Here is a 14722-nt window from a genome sequence, read left to right on the forward strand (position 1 = left end):
CGTCAAATCGACTAAAGAAAACGTATATCTGCACATTGAATTATCAAATTGAATTTAATTGTTGAATATTATTCAATATTAGTGGAACTATCAGATCCACACCTTTACATTGGTTACCAGTACTATTAGATATACTTCTGCCTCATATTCGTAGACATGTATCAGTCAAGAAATCTTGGGAAAAATTTCATTTGTATCCGAACTTATATCCAATTGTATCTTACCACCCAGATACTAAAACTGTCAGTCACGTTGACGTGAACGTTTGATACTTTTGTATCATACGTTGAAATGTATGATAATAATTTTTCGTATTGCTCTATCTCGAGAAAATAAATATAACCTACTGAATACAAATGATATAAGAAATTGCAACGATTTTGCACGCTTCAACTCATGTTATGCTACTGGAATTTTCAAAGATTTGTCGATTCGTCGTGTGTGATTGGTCGCCGATGAAGCGCCAACGGATTCGCGTATCTAGAGAAAGAAACAGAGAGAATTTTCTGAAAGATTTTCAATAATTATCGAGACTTCAGGAAAGATACGTACTTTGTTTTCGATTTTAGCCATTACTAGTTTAATTTGAGATTTGGAATTAAATTTATCGGCGAGAAATGTGTCGGGATTCTCGGTATTGACATTGACAGTATTGACATGAATATTTGCATTCAACAAGTTATAATCTCACCAGGACGAATTGATTAATTTTGAAACAGTAGTCATCCATCTTGTGGAAACGTATTTCAGGTTTGGTAGAATTCTTTTTGTGTCAAATAATTTCAGCAAAACTCAGGTTTATTTATCTGAAAAGTAGTTGTAGATTCAAATTAACATATTCTGATACTGTTGTTCATTTTATTGAAGCATCTCCCGTAGGCAATTGTAACGTTCCTAAATGTCAAAAATGGAACACACTGTTGCAATTATAACCTTTTTACGTTGGATCCAATTGGAAACCCTATATTTCATATTCTATTCAGTAGTGTTCTAGTCGAAACTCTACAAAAAAAAAAACCTATTGATGAAATATGCACGTCAAATTATTCTGTCCCATCGTCGAGCCCAGTGTCACGCGTAAATTCGCAATAAATCCAGTAGGCTGATCCACCAAATCGGTCCTCAATCAACGGACGCCCCAATACAAATCAAATCAACGGTATAGGAACACTCGAACATCCAACCGTTCTACAAACAACAACGTCAACCATCAGCGCTCAAAATAATTCCCGTTCGAAACGCGAGCGGAGGAACGCCTCGCTTCACCTCCAGGAATACCAACCGCATCCAGTATTATAAAACTCATTTAAATCGACGTAGCAGCAGTGGCGTCGGCTCGCGCTCAACAAACAGGATTAATCCTATCGTTCGAAAGTACCTACTTCCAGACTCGTACAAATCACGTTTGGCCGAATTACGCAAACGAGAAGTGCCGGTTGGAACCCAACCCAACCCAGTTCCCGGAAGCTCGGTGCGGTCTGGGGGTTCCGGCAGCGCCCGTAAGGGCGGTTCGAAATTGGCCTAATAAGTTGGACGAGTTTCCGCCAGTTTTGCTTCGGCCGTCCCTCGGTTGGTCAGTTGAGTCCGACTGGATGTGAGGGTAGGAGAAATTCAGGGCATTTAGTTGTTCACTAGTTGGCCAACTACGAAGACCACAGGTCAATAGAGGTGATGGTGTATATAGAATTGAGATCTACACTTTCTACAAAACTTGAAGATGTGAAATATGAACATAACCGATATATCAGTTTGGGTTTTTTTCGCTTCATTTCGATACTTAAAGAAAAAAAATAAACATTCAATTCAAGCCGTTCTATTCAATGAATTGTTGAAAACGAGAATCCTTCCTCTTGTAGAAGCCTCTATTCGCAAAAATCTCAGACAGCCAATTTCCACAAGTCTCTATTGAGACCACAAGCTTCTTGGCCAAAGACAGAAACAGGTGGTAGTCAGTTGGTAGTAGCTACTGTCGGGTTATCAAAAATGTATAAGATAGTCCTATTCAAACGGTCGGTTGTTCTAAGTAAACCCCCCCTGGGTTTTTAGGGTAGGGTTAAGAAACATCATGGACCGAATTTTCATCTGCGAATTGCAACAAAATCGAACCTAGCCAGGATTGATGATCAGAAAGGTTTTGCTGTGTGTTTGGTGAGATTGGCAGGGAATTATCTACTAGGAGCTGCTTTCCTATGGTCAAACACTCAATTCTGCCTGAGGAGGAACACTCTGAGTGTTGCTCAGGTAGAGAAATTTGTGGTGCTTTTACTGACCCTTACCAGGAATCTCTTGAGGTTAGTACGGTCTGAGCTTCGGGCAATGAAGGGACTACTGACTGGACACTGTCGGTGCAAATACCCTTTGCACCGCATGGGTAAGTCAGCAGATGAGATCTGCAGGCTCTGTGGAAAGAAGGTAGAAACAGCCAAATTCATAATGTGCAAATGTCCCTGGCTGACTGGCCTAAGAACCACTCACATGGGAAAGTCAGTTTTGGATACTCACGAAGTAAAAGCCAATGCTCTCAAGGATGTCGTCGGATTTATTAACAGCATCGACAGCCTCCCTGGGTTTGTATGAATGGGTAGGGTTAGAAAACCTCATTCAAATCGCAGCAGATTCGACCCATTTCTGAAGCGAATGGTGACTGGAGATGAAAAAAAAAAATCACTTACGACAGAGATCGTGGTCGAAAGCCAGCGAAGCAGCCCAGACCGTGACCAAGCCAAAATTACTGATCAAGAAGGTGTTGCTGTGTATTTCGTGGCATTGGCAAGGAATACTCTACTATGAAAATTATCATCTGATTGAAAATACCGGTTTTCCCGACAAAACGCAAGAATGGCAACACTGCCCCCGTTTGACCCACTGCGACCGATCCACCGAAATGAGATACGGCCCATTCGGGGAACGTGCAGGATACCCTTCTCGCATGAATTTTTTATCCCCACGCCCGGGCGCTACGGCCGAAACTCGACCGTAAAGATGTAAACGTCACGGTTTGAACGACGTCAACATAGAGCCCCTACGGGACGAAGTTATATCGGGGCGGTTTACAAGGAAAACATGCAAATTCGACAATTACGTTATTCGCCCACGATACTCCGTGATCTAATTTGTCCCTTATTAAGGGATGTTTGCCTTGTTCCGAATCGCAGTCGACACTGTGGGCGTTTGTAGGCGCCCTCCCGAAAAATTTCCACACGTATTGTTACGTTTTATTGTTGTTTATTATTGGGTTATTCGCCGCTGTTGCTGTTTCCCCTTCTGTCGTGGTTTTGATTGTAAAAATGTAGGTTGACGCCACTGAAAAATTCTCAATGAACGTGATTTGATGGTATTGTTTCGTCTTGTGATGCTCCATGTTTATTAATTCTCATATGTCGCCTATCGATCTGTCATGGCATAGTCAATGCTTCGTTCTGACAGGCGGAATTAAGCGCAATTCATATTTTTGATCTCCGACTCATCAGTTGTAGTATGATAACGATAACAATATTTATTGATCCTAAAAGATCCATCATGGTTCATAGGAATGTCAAAATAAACAAACTAAAATCAACAATGAGATCATCCCCCAGAAACTCTTTTACGGGAAACCTACAGTTTTGTAAACCTTCAACCGTTCCTTTAAAATCCTTTCGAACCAAAAGCGATCTATGTACCTTTCAAAATCTTGTAAGGGAATCAATACCTGAAGGTGATCGCTATCGATATCTCGGGCAGCCTGAAGTTTTGCTTAACTCCAATAGTACCTTTCAAACCCTTGCAAGGAAATTCATTGATACCCACAATTTTATCTTCATTACTAGACTCTTACTTCCCAGAACTTATACTACGATAATATCCAAAAAAAGTTTGAATATTTATATTGGAATTATTATCAGTGAAGATGATACACCAAGAAGACGTTCAATTGGCAACACCCATATATACGCGTTATATAAGCTTCATTCACTACAACGTCCGCATGTACTCAACCTTTATTCTCATTACCCTCGAACATCGGTAATTTCTCACTTCGTATCTGCAAAGTTCTTGAACCCAAGCGACTCAACTAACCAAAACGCGAACTGTGCACCTTTCAAACTCTTGCAAGAGAATCAATACCTGAAGGTGATTGCTCGAGGGGCCTACAGTTTTGTATACAGATCTTATCCTACGATAAATGAAATATTGTTGAAAATCAGCAGAATAATTTAATTTTTTTGAAGATGATGAACCAAGAAGACGCTAAATTGACAACACCCATATATACGCCTTATACAAGCTTCATTCTCTACTAGGTCCGCATGTATTCAACCCTGATTCTCATTACCCTCGTACCTCGTAAATTCATCACTCAATAACTTCAAAGTCCTCGTACCGAAACGTGAACTGCGTACCTTCCAAAATCTTGCAGAGGAATCGATACCTATCGCTATCGTTAGCTCGGGGGCCTACAATTTCATCTTCATTACTAGACTCTTTCTTTCCAGAACTCATACTACGATTATATAAAAAAAAAATTGATGAAAATAAAAAATCAAGAAGACGCCCAATTGACAACACCCATATATACGCCTCATACAAGCTCCCGTCACTTCTACGGCCGCATGTACTCAACCCTAATTCTCATTACCCTAATACCTCGTAAACTTCTCACCTCATAACTGCAAAGTTCTCAACCAAAATGCGAACAGTGTACCTTCGAAACCTTTGCAAGAGAATCGATACCTGAAGGTGATCGCTATTGATAGCTCGAGGGGGCCTTGCAGTTTCGTATCCCGCCACCTTCAACGCCGTGCCAAACCCCGCTCCGCGCGTTTTCAAGGTGGAAAAAGCGAACGGAACAAAAAACAAAAAATTGCCGAGCAAGGGGAAATTTATGGGTCGCGTAAAGGGTTTTTAGTCACGCGATAGATTGAAACCGATACGCGCGCAGCGCCCCGAGCGGGCGGAAACGCGAAAAATCCGTCGGACCCGTGAGGAATTAGCCCACTTCCTTCCGCCTGGCGCCGCCGACTAGATTATGCACGATGATCGAGTTCGTATTACGCCTCCTGAACAAAATTCTGGTCCGCGGATGAGACGGTAGAATCGATTCTTCCCGAGGGATTATTAAAGGTGGAAAACTTCGCCCCCCCCCTCGCGTTTAGGGTCGGTTATGAATTTGCCGGAGCGGTATCGGCCAATCGAAGACTCTTTCACTTTATTAATTTTTTTTTTCGAGCGACACCAATTTCATATTATCATCTTGGGCTCTATTCAGATAGTTGTTTGAGTTTGTATAATTGGCTGTTATCTTCACCATCAGTGACTGAGTCCCTTAAGGATTGTTCTGGTCGTCTTCTTAATTAACTGTATGATCCACGTCGTGGAGTAGAGTTTTTTATGTGTCTAATCATTGTAGATCCTTTCTGTGGCATTAAAAAATGTAACTACAAGAAAGAGTTCCAGGAGAAGGAAAAAACGAAAGAGTTACACTCTAACGGTTTAGATCATTCCAAAATGTTTTTTCAGAACTTTGACACTGCGAGATCCAAGAAGTATCTGGATCTTAGCAAAAATATACTACACTTCCTCACTGGATTCCTCACAGGGCATTGTCGCCTTTTATTTATTTATTTATTTATTTATTAGAAAGAAGAACACAAACAGGTATTCCAACCCAATACAGTATTCACAATTCAAAAAAACAAAAAACTTTATCATCATACAATCTCAGCATTATATAAACCTAACCCATTGTACATATACTTATTTTAATACTTAACCTAGAAACGCGAAAAGAAAACAAAACAGTTCCCCTGCACTCCAGAGAGAAAAAAAAAAAAAAAAAAAAAAATGCAGAGAAACACAATATAATAATAAACTAATAGGTACACATCATGAACTTATTCTTCAAACAATTTTTCAGTTGAACAAGAGAAATATTGAAAATATCGACATCAAGAGACAATGAATTGAAAGTTGACATAAATCTACATAGTGGCGAATTCTGTGTAACATTTAATCTACGAAAAGGTATAGCAAACAATTCTTTAGATCTTAACTTCTTCTCAGGAACCCGAAATGTTACCTGCTGAAGGAGGCTCGGGACAGAGAGGACACCATTCGATATTTTGTACAACAAACATAAATCATTTAATTTCCTACGATCTTCCAAGCTGATCAAATTAAACCTCTGTTGAGCTTCTGCATAATCATGGTTATCAATTTGAAAGTAATTACGGAAAGCAAGGTGTTTCAAAAATTTATGCTGCACGCTTTCTAATCTCTTTATATAATATTTGTAATGAGGGTTCCAGATTGGAGATGCGAAATTGAGCTTACTCACCACAAAGGCATGATATAAGGTTAAAACTGATCTATTTCTCCTAAATGATCTACCGTGTCGAAGGACAAATCCCAGCATTCTATTCGATGACGAGATGATGTTTTCTATGTGCTCAATAAAATTTAATTTGCTATCCAGCGTTACCCCCAAATCTCGGATACTACTAACTTGCTGCAGCTGATTTTGATCGATAGAATAAAAGAAATTTATGATGTTTCTATTCCGTGTGAAAGTTATTTTGAAACATTTATCTAAATTTAAAAAGAGAAAATTTTTCTTACAAAATTCACACAGTCTATCCAGATCCTCCTGAAACCGAATACAGTCCTCAACACTATTAATTCTCAGAAATATTTTCAAATCATCTGCATATACTAAAAATTGAGTGTAACGAAAACAGGATGACATATTGTTTAGATATATAATGAAAAAGAGGGGCCCAAGGTGAGAACCTTGGGGCACACCAGATGTACTAAAAAATTGTCTAGATTTTTGACCATTTATGCACACAAATTGGGATCTTTTTAATATGTAGGATTTCGCCCATCTGAACAAGCTACCGCATACACCTACCTCAGCCAGGCGACGCAACAATACTGAATGATTCACCTTGTCAAACGCCTTTTTGAAATCAGTATATACTACGTCGATTTGACTTCGGCATTCAATCCCCTCATAGAGGTCATCAAGAAAGCTTATAAGATTGGTCTCCAGACTACGACCTTTAATAAAGCCATGTTGATTCTCTATTATCAAGTTTTTAACATGATAAGCGATGAATTTATAAACTAAAGACTCAAACATTTTAGGAATTGTCGATAAAATAGTTATGGGTCGGTAATTCTGAACAAAATCCTTTTGGCCACCTTTGTGTATCGGAATAGTCTTTGAGAGTTTCCAACGAGTAGGAAAAACACCACTTCTGAGCGAATTATTGAAAACAAGAGTCAACGGCAACGAAATAGACTCACGGCACCGATTCAGAAACACAGGCGGAATACCATCAGGGCCCGGACCTTTACTACAATTTAAAGACTTCAGGGCTTCTTCTATATTCGCTTTAGAGAGTGAAACACTCGACAAATAATTATTAGTGCAGACGCCCCCCTCAACATCCAGGTTTCCATCACTGTCTGAAAATGGTTCAAAAACGGAACTAAAAAAATCCGCAAATAGATCTGAAATATCCTGTGATGATGAGGCTTCAACGTCACCATTTTTCATAACTGAGGGAAGATTACTATGACGTTTTTTATGCGAAATAAATTTGAAAAATTCTTTTGAGTTATTTGAAAGTTCTTGTTCAACAGTGTCTAAATACCGATAAAAATCCCTTGAAATAAGTTTTTTTGAAAGAGTTCTAAAATGCTTGAAACGGTCGTAATCATATTTATCATTATAAATTTTGTATTTTTTATGAACTTTATTTTTTCGATTAATAACTTTTATTGTCTCTTTCGAATAAAATGAAGGAAATTTTTTATTTATTTTTGTTTTGGGTACATACTCAACAATTAATCTATCCAGGATATCGTAAAGAACATGTACACTGGTATCAACATCAGAACCCCCCAAAACCACTTCCCAATTTATTCTTGACAGCTCTAAGTTTATGGCATCATAATTGCCCATTCTAAAATTAAAATGATACCTTGGATGATCCTTTAAATACTCATAATTATTAACATCAAATAAAAACTCAACAGCTGGATGGTGGTCATCCTCATTCACTAGTGGAGTATCACAACGACTTATGTTATTCACTCTATTTTTACTACATAAAATTAAGTCCAATATTCTGTTGTTTTTATTCAAAATATTATTAAACTGCTTAAACTCTAGAAAATTGAAGGTATCGACAATACTTGCAAATTTATTTTCCACTTCAGTAGGATTAAGCACGATTGAAAATGATTGATTTACCCATTTTACAGATGGGCAGTTGAAATCACCACAGATCAGAATTAAATCCTGTACTCCCATTTTGTTCCTATTTGATTCCAGTTTCCTCGCAAACGATAAATAAGCCATATCGTTACCAGGTGCAATATATACACAACAAATATATATTCTACGTTTGTTAACTTTAATCACTATCCAAATATCCTCTGCCTCACTATTGAAATCCGGAACTATACTTGCATTTAGTTCATTGCGCACAATCACAAGCACTCCACCACCGTCTTTTTTTGAAGAATTAGTCAGATCTCTATCTCTCCTAAAAACGTTGTAATTATTGTCCACCAATTCACGATCACATATATCCTTGTTCAGCCACGATTCTGTTACCATAATCAAATCAAAAGCACCACATAAAAAATTGATTTTAAAATTTGACAGTTTGGTGCGCAGTCCACGCACATTCTGATATAGAACGTGTAAAGCCATTTTTGAGATATAAACCATTTATGCTCATTATGTTGTGATAAAGGGATACGGTGACTAGGACAATTTTGCCAAATCAGCCTCGCTCTGAATATGTAGGATTCTAGATGTATCATTCTTCCTCAATAAAACATTACCGTTCTGAGTCCAAACGAATTTGAATCCTTTCTCTCTAGCCATTACCCGAGCTGCCCTGAAAACAATTTTGCTCCTGATAGTGAGGTGTTCATTAACATAAAACTTATTCGATAGTCCATCCAATCTGAAACCATCTTTTCTTTCCAATTGATTGCGCTTTACTTTAACTGCTGACAACATTTCATCGCGTTTTGCTTTAGAAATGAACGTCGCCACAATATTTTTAGGCTTGTTTACAAGTTTTGTCGGAACTTAGAGCCTTAGGAAACACATAATGAAAATGGGTCTATCAGAAAGTAAAGGGTGCAGATTTTGTGGGGAGGAGGAAGAAACTCCAGATCACCTGGTGATGGAATGCCTCGTCATCACTAGCCAACGCAAAATCTGCTTTGGATAAGAAACTTGTAGAAGTAAGGAATTAGCCTTCTTGAAGCCATCCCAGATACTGGAGTTCATTAGAACTCTAGAACTGGGAGACGAGCTGTAGATAACGTTATAGGCAAATGAATCTACAATAAAGAGTTTCAGGAGAAGGACAAAACCGAAAGAGAAAGACTCTGGCGGAATCTTCATCTGGATCATTCCAAAAAGTTTCTTCGAAACTTTGACACTGCGAAATCTGAGAAATATCTGGATCTTAGCAAAAATATACTACACCTCGTCACTGGATTCCTCACGCCTCAAGAATCCCTCATGAGAATGGGTCTAGCAGAAAATGACGAGTGTAGATTCTGTGGGGAGGAGGAAGAAACTCTGGATAACCTGGTGACGCAAAATCTACTGAAACCTCTTACTGAAAAACCCTTAAGATCACTTTCATATCAGGTTGAGCATTTATAACCAAATAGTTACCCTTATCAGCGATGTTTTTGATGAATTTAAGAGACTAATCATTAATGTTGCGTTGTAAGGGATAAATACTGAACAAATTAAATATCTCCATTTGACTTTTCATATAGAGTGTTCATTTCGTTGACTCTGTAGCTGTAATAGCTAAAAAAAATTCCCTGCTACTACTATTATTATTATCCTTCAGAAAATAAACTTTCCTCGCCAAACATATAGTTATCCGGTTTACTATCCACAACTATTGTTCGGCACTTAATCACAAAGTTCCACGGCTAATCCTAACCTCTCCATTGAAACTTCCCCAAGACCCAGATAACGTCAAAACCTAGGATAACATCCGGCTCCGTCCCACATACAACCGGCAACGTCGCCAATTGCCCGAAATTTTCTCGCGACATCCAAGACGAACGGCCCAACTTCCCCCATTTTCCGTGACTAAAGCCCCGTTTCCACTTTACGATGGCACTTAACCAACTTCGCTGGAACGTTTACCGAAATTTAAGAACTATTCCTGAGGCTCTCTTGCGTGGGTAGGGCCGTCCGGAGGACGAGGAAGTGCAGATCAAAGGCGGGGGGGGGAAGTTCGCCCGGAATTCCAAAGGGGGCGCACGTGCCGTCATCGCAAAAATGTAATTTCGCCGGCACAAAGGAAGATGGACAGTTGGGAGAGGGGGAGAGAAACGACCCGTGTAAATGGTACCTATTAGTGTCGCTCAGGCCTTTTTTTTTCGACGATGTACAGACTGCCTTTGTAGTTTCCGTTGATTCGACGATAAGACTTTGCTTTTTATGTTCGGAAGGTTGAAGCTCCTTTTTAAATTGCAGTAGCTTGTCACAAATGAATTTTATGTTCGTTGGGTCGTTTGCTTCAGTGGTTAGGACTCATTACTTCTAAGACGAAGGTCAAGAGTTCGAGTCCCGGATCGGTACAGACATTTTTTAATTCTGGGTATCCTCCAACCATCCTCTGTTGGGTAGAGAAGTAACAGTGCTGCTGTAACGTAGCTGGCAGGATCGCCTGTCGATGTACTACCCAGATTCTAGTCTCATGCACATTAAGATTAAAATTTAATTTGAGGAGGTTTCGTTCTACTACGACCTAATGGTCTATTGTGCCCCCCATCAGAGCTATTCTACCCATAACGTGATCTACAGCTCGCCTTCCAGTTCCAGAGATCTAATGAACTCCAGTATCTGGGATGGCTTCAAGGAGGCTACTTCCTCACTTTACAAGTTTCTTGTTCAAAGTAGATTTTGCGTTGGCTAGTGATGGCGAGGATTCCGTCACCACGTGATCCGGAGTTTCTTCCTCCTCCCCACAGAATCTACACTAGTCGTTTTGTGCTAGACGTATTTTCATGAGGTGCTTCCTGAGGTAGCTATGCCCTGTAAGGAATCCAGTGAGGAGGTGTAGTATAATCTTGCTCAAATTCGGATACTTCTTTGATCTCGCAGTGTAAAAGTTTCGAAGAAACTTTTTGGAATGATCCAATCCGGGATGATTCAGCCAGAGTCTTCCTCTTCCGGTTTTGTCCTTCGCCTGAAACTCTTTATTGTAGATTCACCACAAGACCACCACAGAAGGGTTCCGGGCCAATGAAAGGCTCTTTTTCTGGAATTAATACACATCCTCATGAGAGTTTCAAAGGAGGTTACTCACAGAATGTACAACACTAACGCGAGATACAATAAAGACTTCAAACCCTCTGTCTGAACTTATGCAGAAGATATCTGCTTATATACATCATTATTTTTGACAAATATAGTTCACATGTCTTTTGGAGATATTATAACTGACATTGATATTGGAACTTCACCTGAGATCTGAGATTTCTTGAAGAGGTCTAGGAGATTCTGATTTGAAAACACTGAGCATTAAATAATTCGTTGATGAAAAATCTGACAGAAAGCGTAGTAGACCTAAAGCATTCTCATAAAACCTCAACAGGCTTTGAACTCATCGATCATACACTAGCACGACCTGGCACTAACTTCCTTACTTAAAATACTCCACGCGACCTCCAATCTTCAGCCATTTCCTGATGAAACGATCAATAATAAAAGCCATTCACACGTCAGAAAATATTATCTTTATGCTCGCATCCGGTAATGAAACGTCAACTCTTGTGAAATTGCATACTTAGTCACTTTATCGTATGTTTCCTTTTCAATATAGATGTTCCGAAGGTCCGCCACAGAGATTCCAGTTTCTCATTTAGTGGGCAGCATCAAATAGTAAACAGAGATCTTTCAAAAAGCGCCTCCAGCTTGAAGAGTTTATAAGTTCTTATAATGAAGTTAATTTCCTTTAATTTCAATTGAGTAATATTTTCGCAATTGACACTTCCATCCTAAGAAGTATGGAATTAGAATACTGGAAACAATATCTGTTTAGAGATATGAAGAGGAACGCAGCTGTCCGAGATGAATGTCTGTCTTATGCAGAACATTTTCAGATGGGGAAGAAAACAGCGACGTTATTAGAACGATAACGTCAGCAGAATGGACGCAGGTAGAATAACAAAAATATCCCTACACGTGATTCCAGGCACAAGGTGACCCCAAAAGTATGGAGAGACTCCAGAGTATCTACGTCAGCCGATGATTGAAGCTGGACTCACATGTCTCAGGCTTAAATCGAGATGAAAAAGACACTTCATGATAATTGTTTGTTTAGTTGTATCTTTTATTCGATGTTGCTTCAGTGCAGATTTTATGATTTATCATATGAACCCCTCTAGTCTCTAAGTCAGATCTCTATAGAAAAATATCTATCTGCATTGCATAAAGGTTGCCTTTTTTCTGCGAAGTAAAAAGTAATTTAAATCGTAACTTACTACCTTTAGTAAATATTGAAAAATTCCTAGTTTTCAAGCCAGATGGTCGGATTTCACCACTTACTACTCTGCGTTGATCATTTTTCAATTCTGTTGAACAATCCGACAGTGAAAGCCTTTAATTTGCGTTATATCATCTGGTATTGTGGAGTGTGAAGATTATCGCTTTTTGAGCTGGTCCCATTGAGGAAAGCTTTCATATTTCTTTCATTCCTTGCATTTTCACAATTTGTAATTCATATATTAGGTTTACAACTTTGCTTCCGCCGCAGCGATGAATGGTAGTCGAAATAAATAGATCGTAGATATCATACAATAAGCTAAGGTATTTGTAAACATAACACCATCGAAATATTAGTCGATTTGTGTTTGCTTCATAAAGTTATTCTTGATCAAACATGTCAGCTTGAGAGCCAAATTCTCGTTATTTGCGGGAGGTTTTAATTTACTGCTTTTATATGAAAAATCTACGGCACAGGTTCATCGAATATTCTCAAATACCTATGGTGAGGCCGCTATTGGTGGAAAAACGTGCCGAGAGTGGTTTCGACGCTTCAAGAATGGCGATTTTGATATCGAAGATCAGCATGGCGGTGAAGGTTTTGGAAGATGCAGAATTGGAACCAATACTTGATTACTTGTTAAACGCAACAAGAATTGGTAGGATCATTGGGAGTGACGCAGCAAGCCATTTCAAAACGCCTGAATGTTATGTGAATTAGTCAGAAACAAGGAAATTGGGTTCCGTACGAATTGAAGCCGAGAATTGTTGAAAGGCGTTTGTTTGCTTGTGAACAGCTGCTTGCAAGGCAAAGACGGAAGGGATTGCTGGATTGACTGGAGACGAAAAATGGGTTTATTACGATAATCTCAAGCGCAGAAAATCATGGGGATATCCCGGCTACGTCGACGGTCAAACCGAATATTCACGGTTCCAAGGTCATGCTCAGTATTTGGTTGGACCAGCTTGGCGTAGTATATTGCGAGTTGTTAAAACCGACTGAAATGATCACAGACGATCGTTATCGAACGCAATTAGTGCGTTTGAACTGAGCATTGAAGCAAACAGCCGCAATGCAATAAGAGAAATGAGAAAGTGATTTCACAGCATAACAATGGAAATATTTGGAAACGTTGAAATAAGAAGTCCTACTCCACCCGCCGTATTCTCCAGACGTTGCATCCTCGGACTATCACTTGTGACGATCAATGGCACACGACCTGGCTGACCAGCACTTCCGGTCTTTAAGAAGAAGTAACAAATTGGATCGATGCGTAGATCGCTTCAAGAGAATACTAGTTTTTTCAACGCGGGATTCGTACGCTGCCCGAAAGATGGGAGAAAGTAGTGGCCAGCGATGGATAATACTTTGAATCATGCATAACCAGTTTCTTACAATAAAGCCTCGAATTTCGGATAAAAACGGCGGAAGCAAAGTTGTACGCCTATGTTCTTTTTGTGTAATATTTCCATCAGATGATTATTGGAATCCTAGAGGAAAGAGTTATATCAGGAAACTGTCAAAGCTCATTTCATCGAATTAGGTTCAAATAATGAAATGCAGAATTCGTTAGTGGTCGATGTTATCCAGAAGTTGTTGAAAAATCAGTTATTTTTTTTTTGAAAATAGCCACTTTGTTTCAATGATGATGAGCCTTTACATTTGGTCTGCTCATGAAGGCTCAAATGGAGGGTCATTATAAGTGATTGTAAAAACGAAGTGGCATTTTAATTAAGTTATTTTCTAGTGTTCGAAGCACTTCTTTCTCTAATCCACCCCAAAGTCTCTATTTCGTTTTTGATCGACAAGTAATTCAAGAACAGAAACCCTATCGTTTCCTCAATTTCATCATCCCATCCACGCTCGCACCGACCCGACCATACCACAGCGCGCCAAGTCGTCGTAAACTCTGAAAAAATAGGCGGGCGCCAACCCCCTCTCCGCCGCCCCCCGGGTTGCACCGACCGACGAAAAACGTCAAGAAGTTACAGTTGCACTTGTGCACACACACACATACACACAGTTTACCGACATATTTCCAGACAAGCGATACATCTATAAATAACCCGACCGTGTGTTTATAAACATCCGTTCGCGAGGAACCCCTGCCGGCGCGTCTCTCTGCCCCCGATCGCACCGGCCCGACCGTTCGAAATTCGCGCCTTACCGCCATTGGTCCTCCGAGCCGGATAGGC

General features: G+C 39.6%; 1 protein-coding gene across 1 annotated transcript in view; it reads right to left on the reverse strand.

Annotated features, from left to right (window-relative positions):
• Positions 1–9086, reverse strand: part of LOC123683146 — a 28364-nt gene extending 19278 nt beyond the window's left edge. The window contains exon 1 of the mRNA XM_045622045.1: positions 7288–9086. Coding sequence (XP_045478001.1) covers positions 7288–8704 — 1417 coding nt within the window. The 5' untranslated portion in view covers positions 8705–9086. The remainder of the gene's footprint in view (positions 1–7287) is intronic.
• Between the last annotated feature and the right edge of the window lie 5636 nt (positions 9087–14722).

This window comes from Harmonia axyridis, chromosome 6 (genome assembly GCF_914767665.1).
Source record: "Harmonia axyridis chromosome 6, icHarAxyr1.1, whole genome shotgun sequence".
Classification (NCBI taxonomy): domain Eukaryota; kingdom Metazoa; phylum Arthropoda; class Insecta; order Coleoptera; family Coccinellidae; genus Harmonia; species Harmonia axyridis.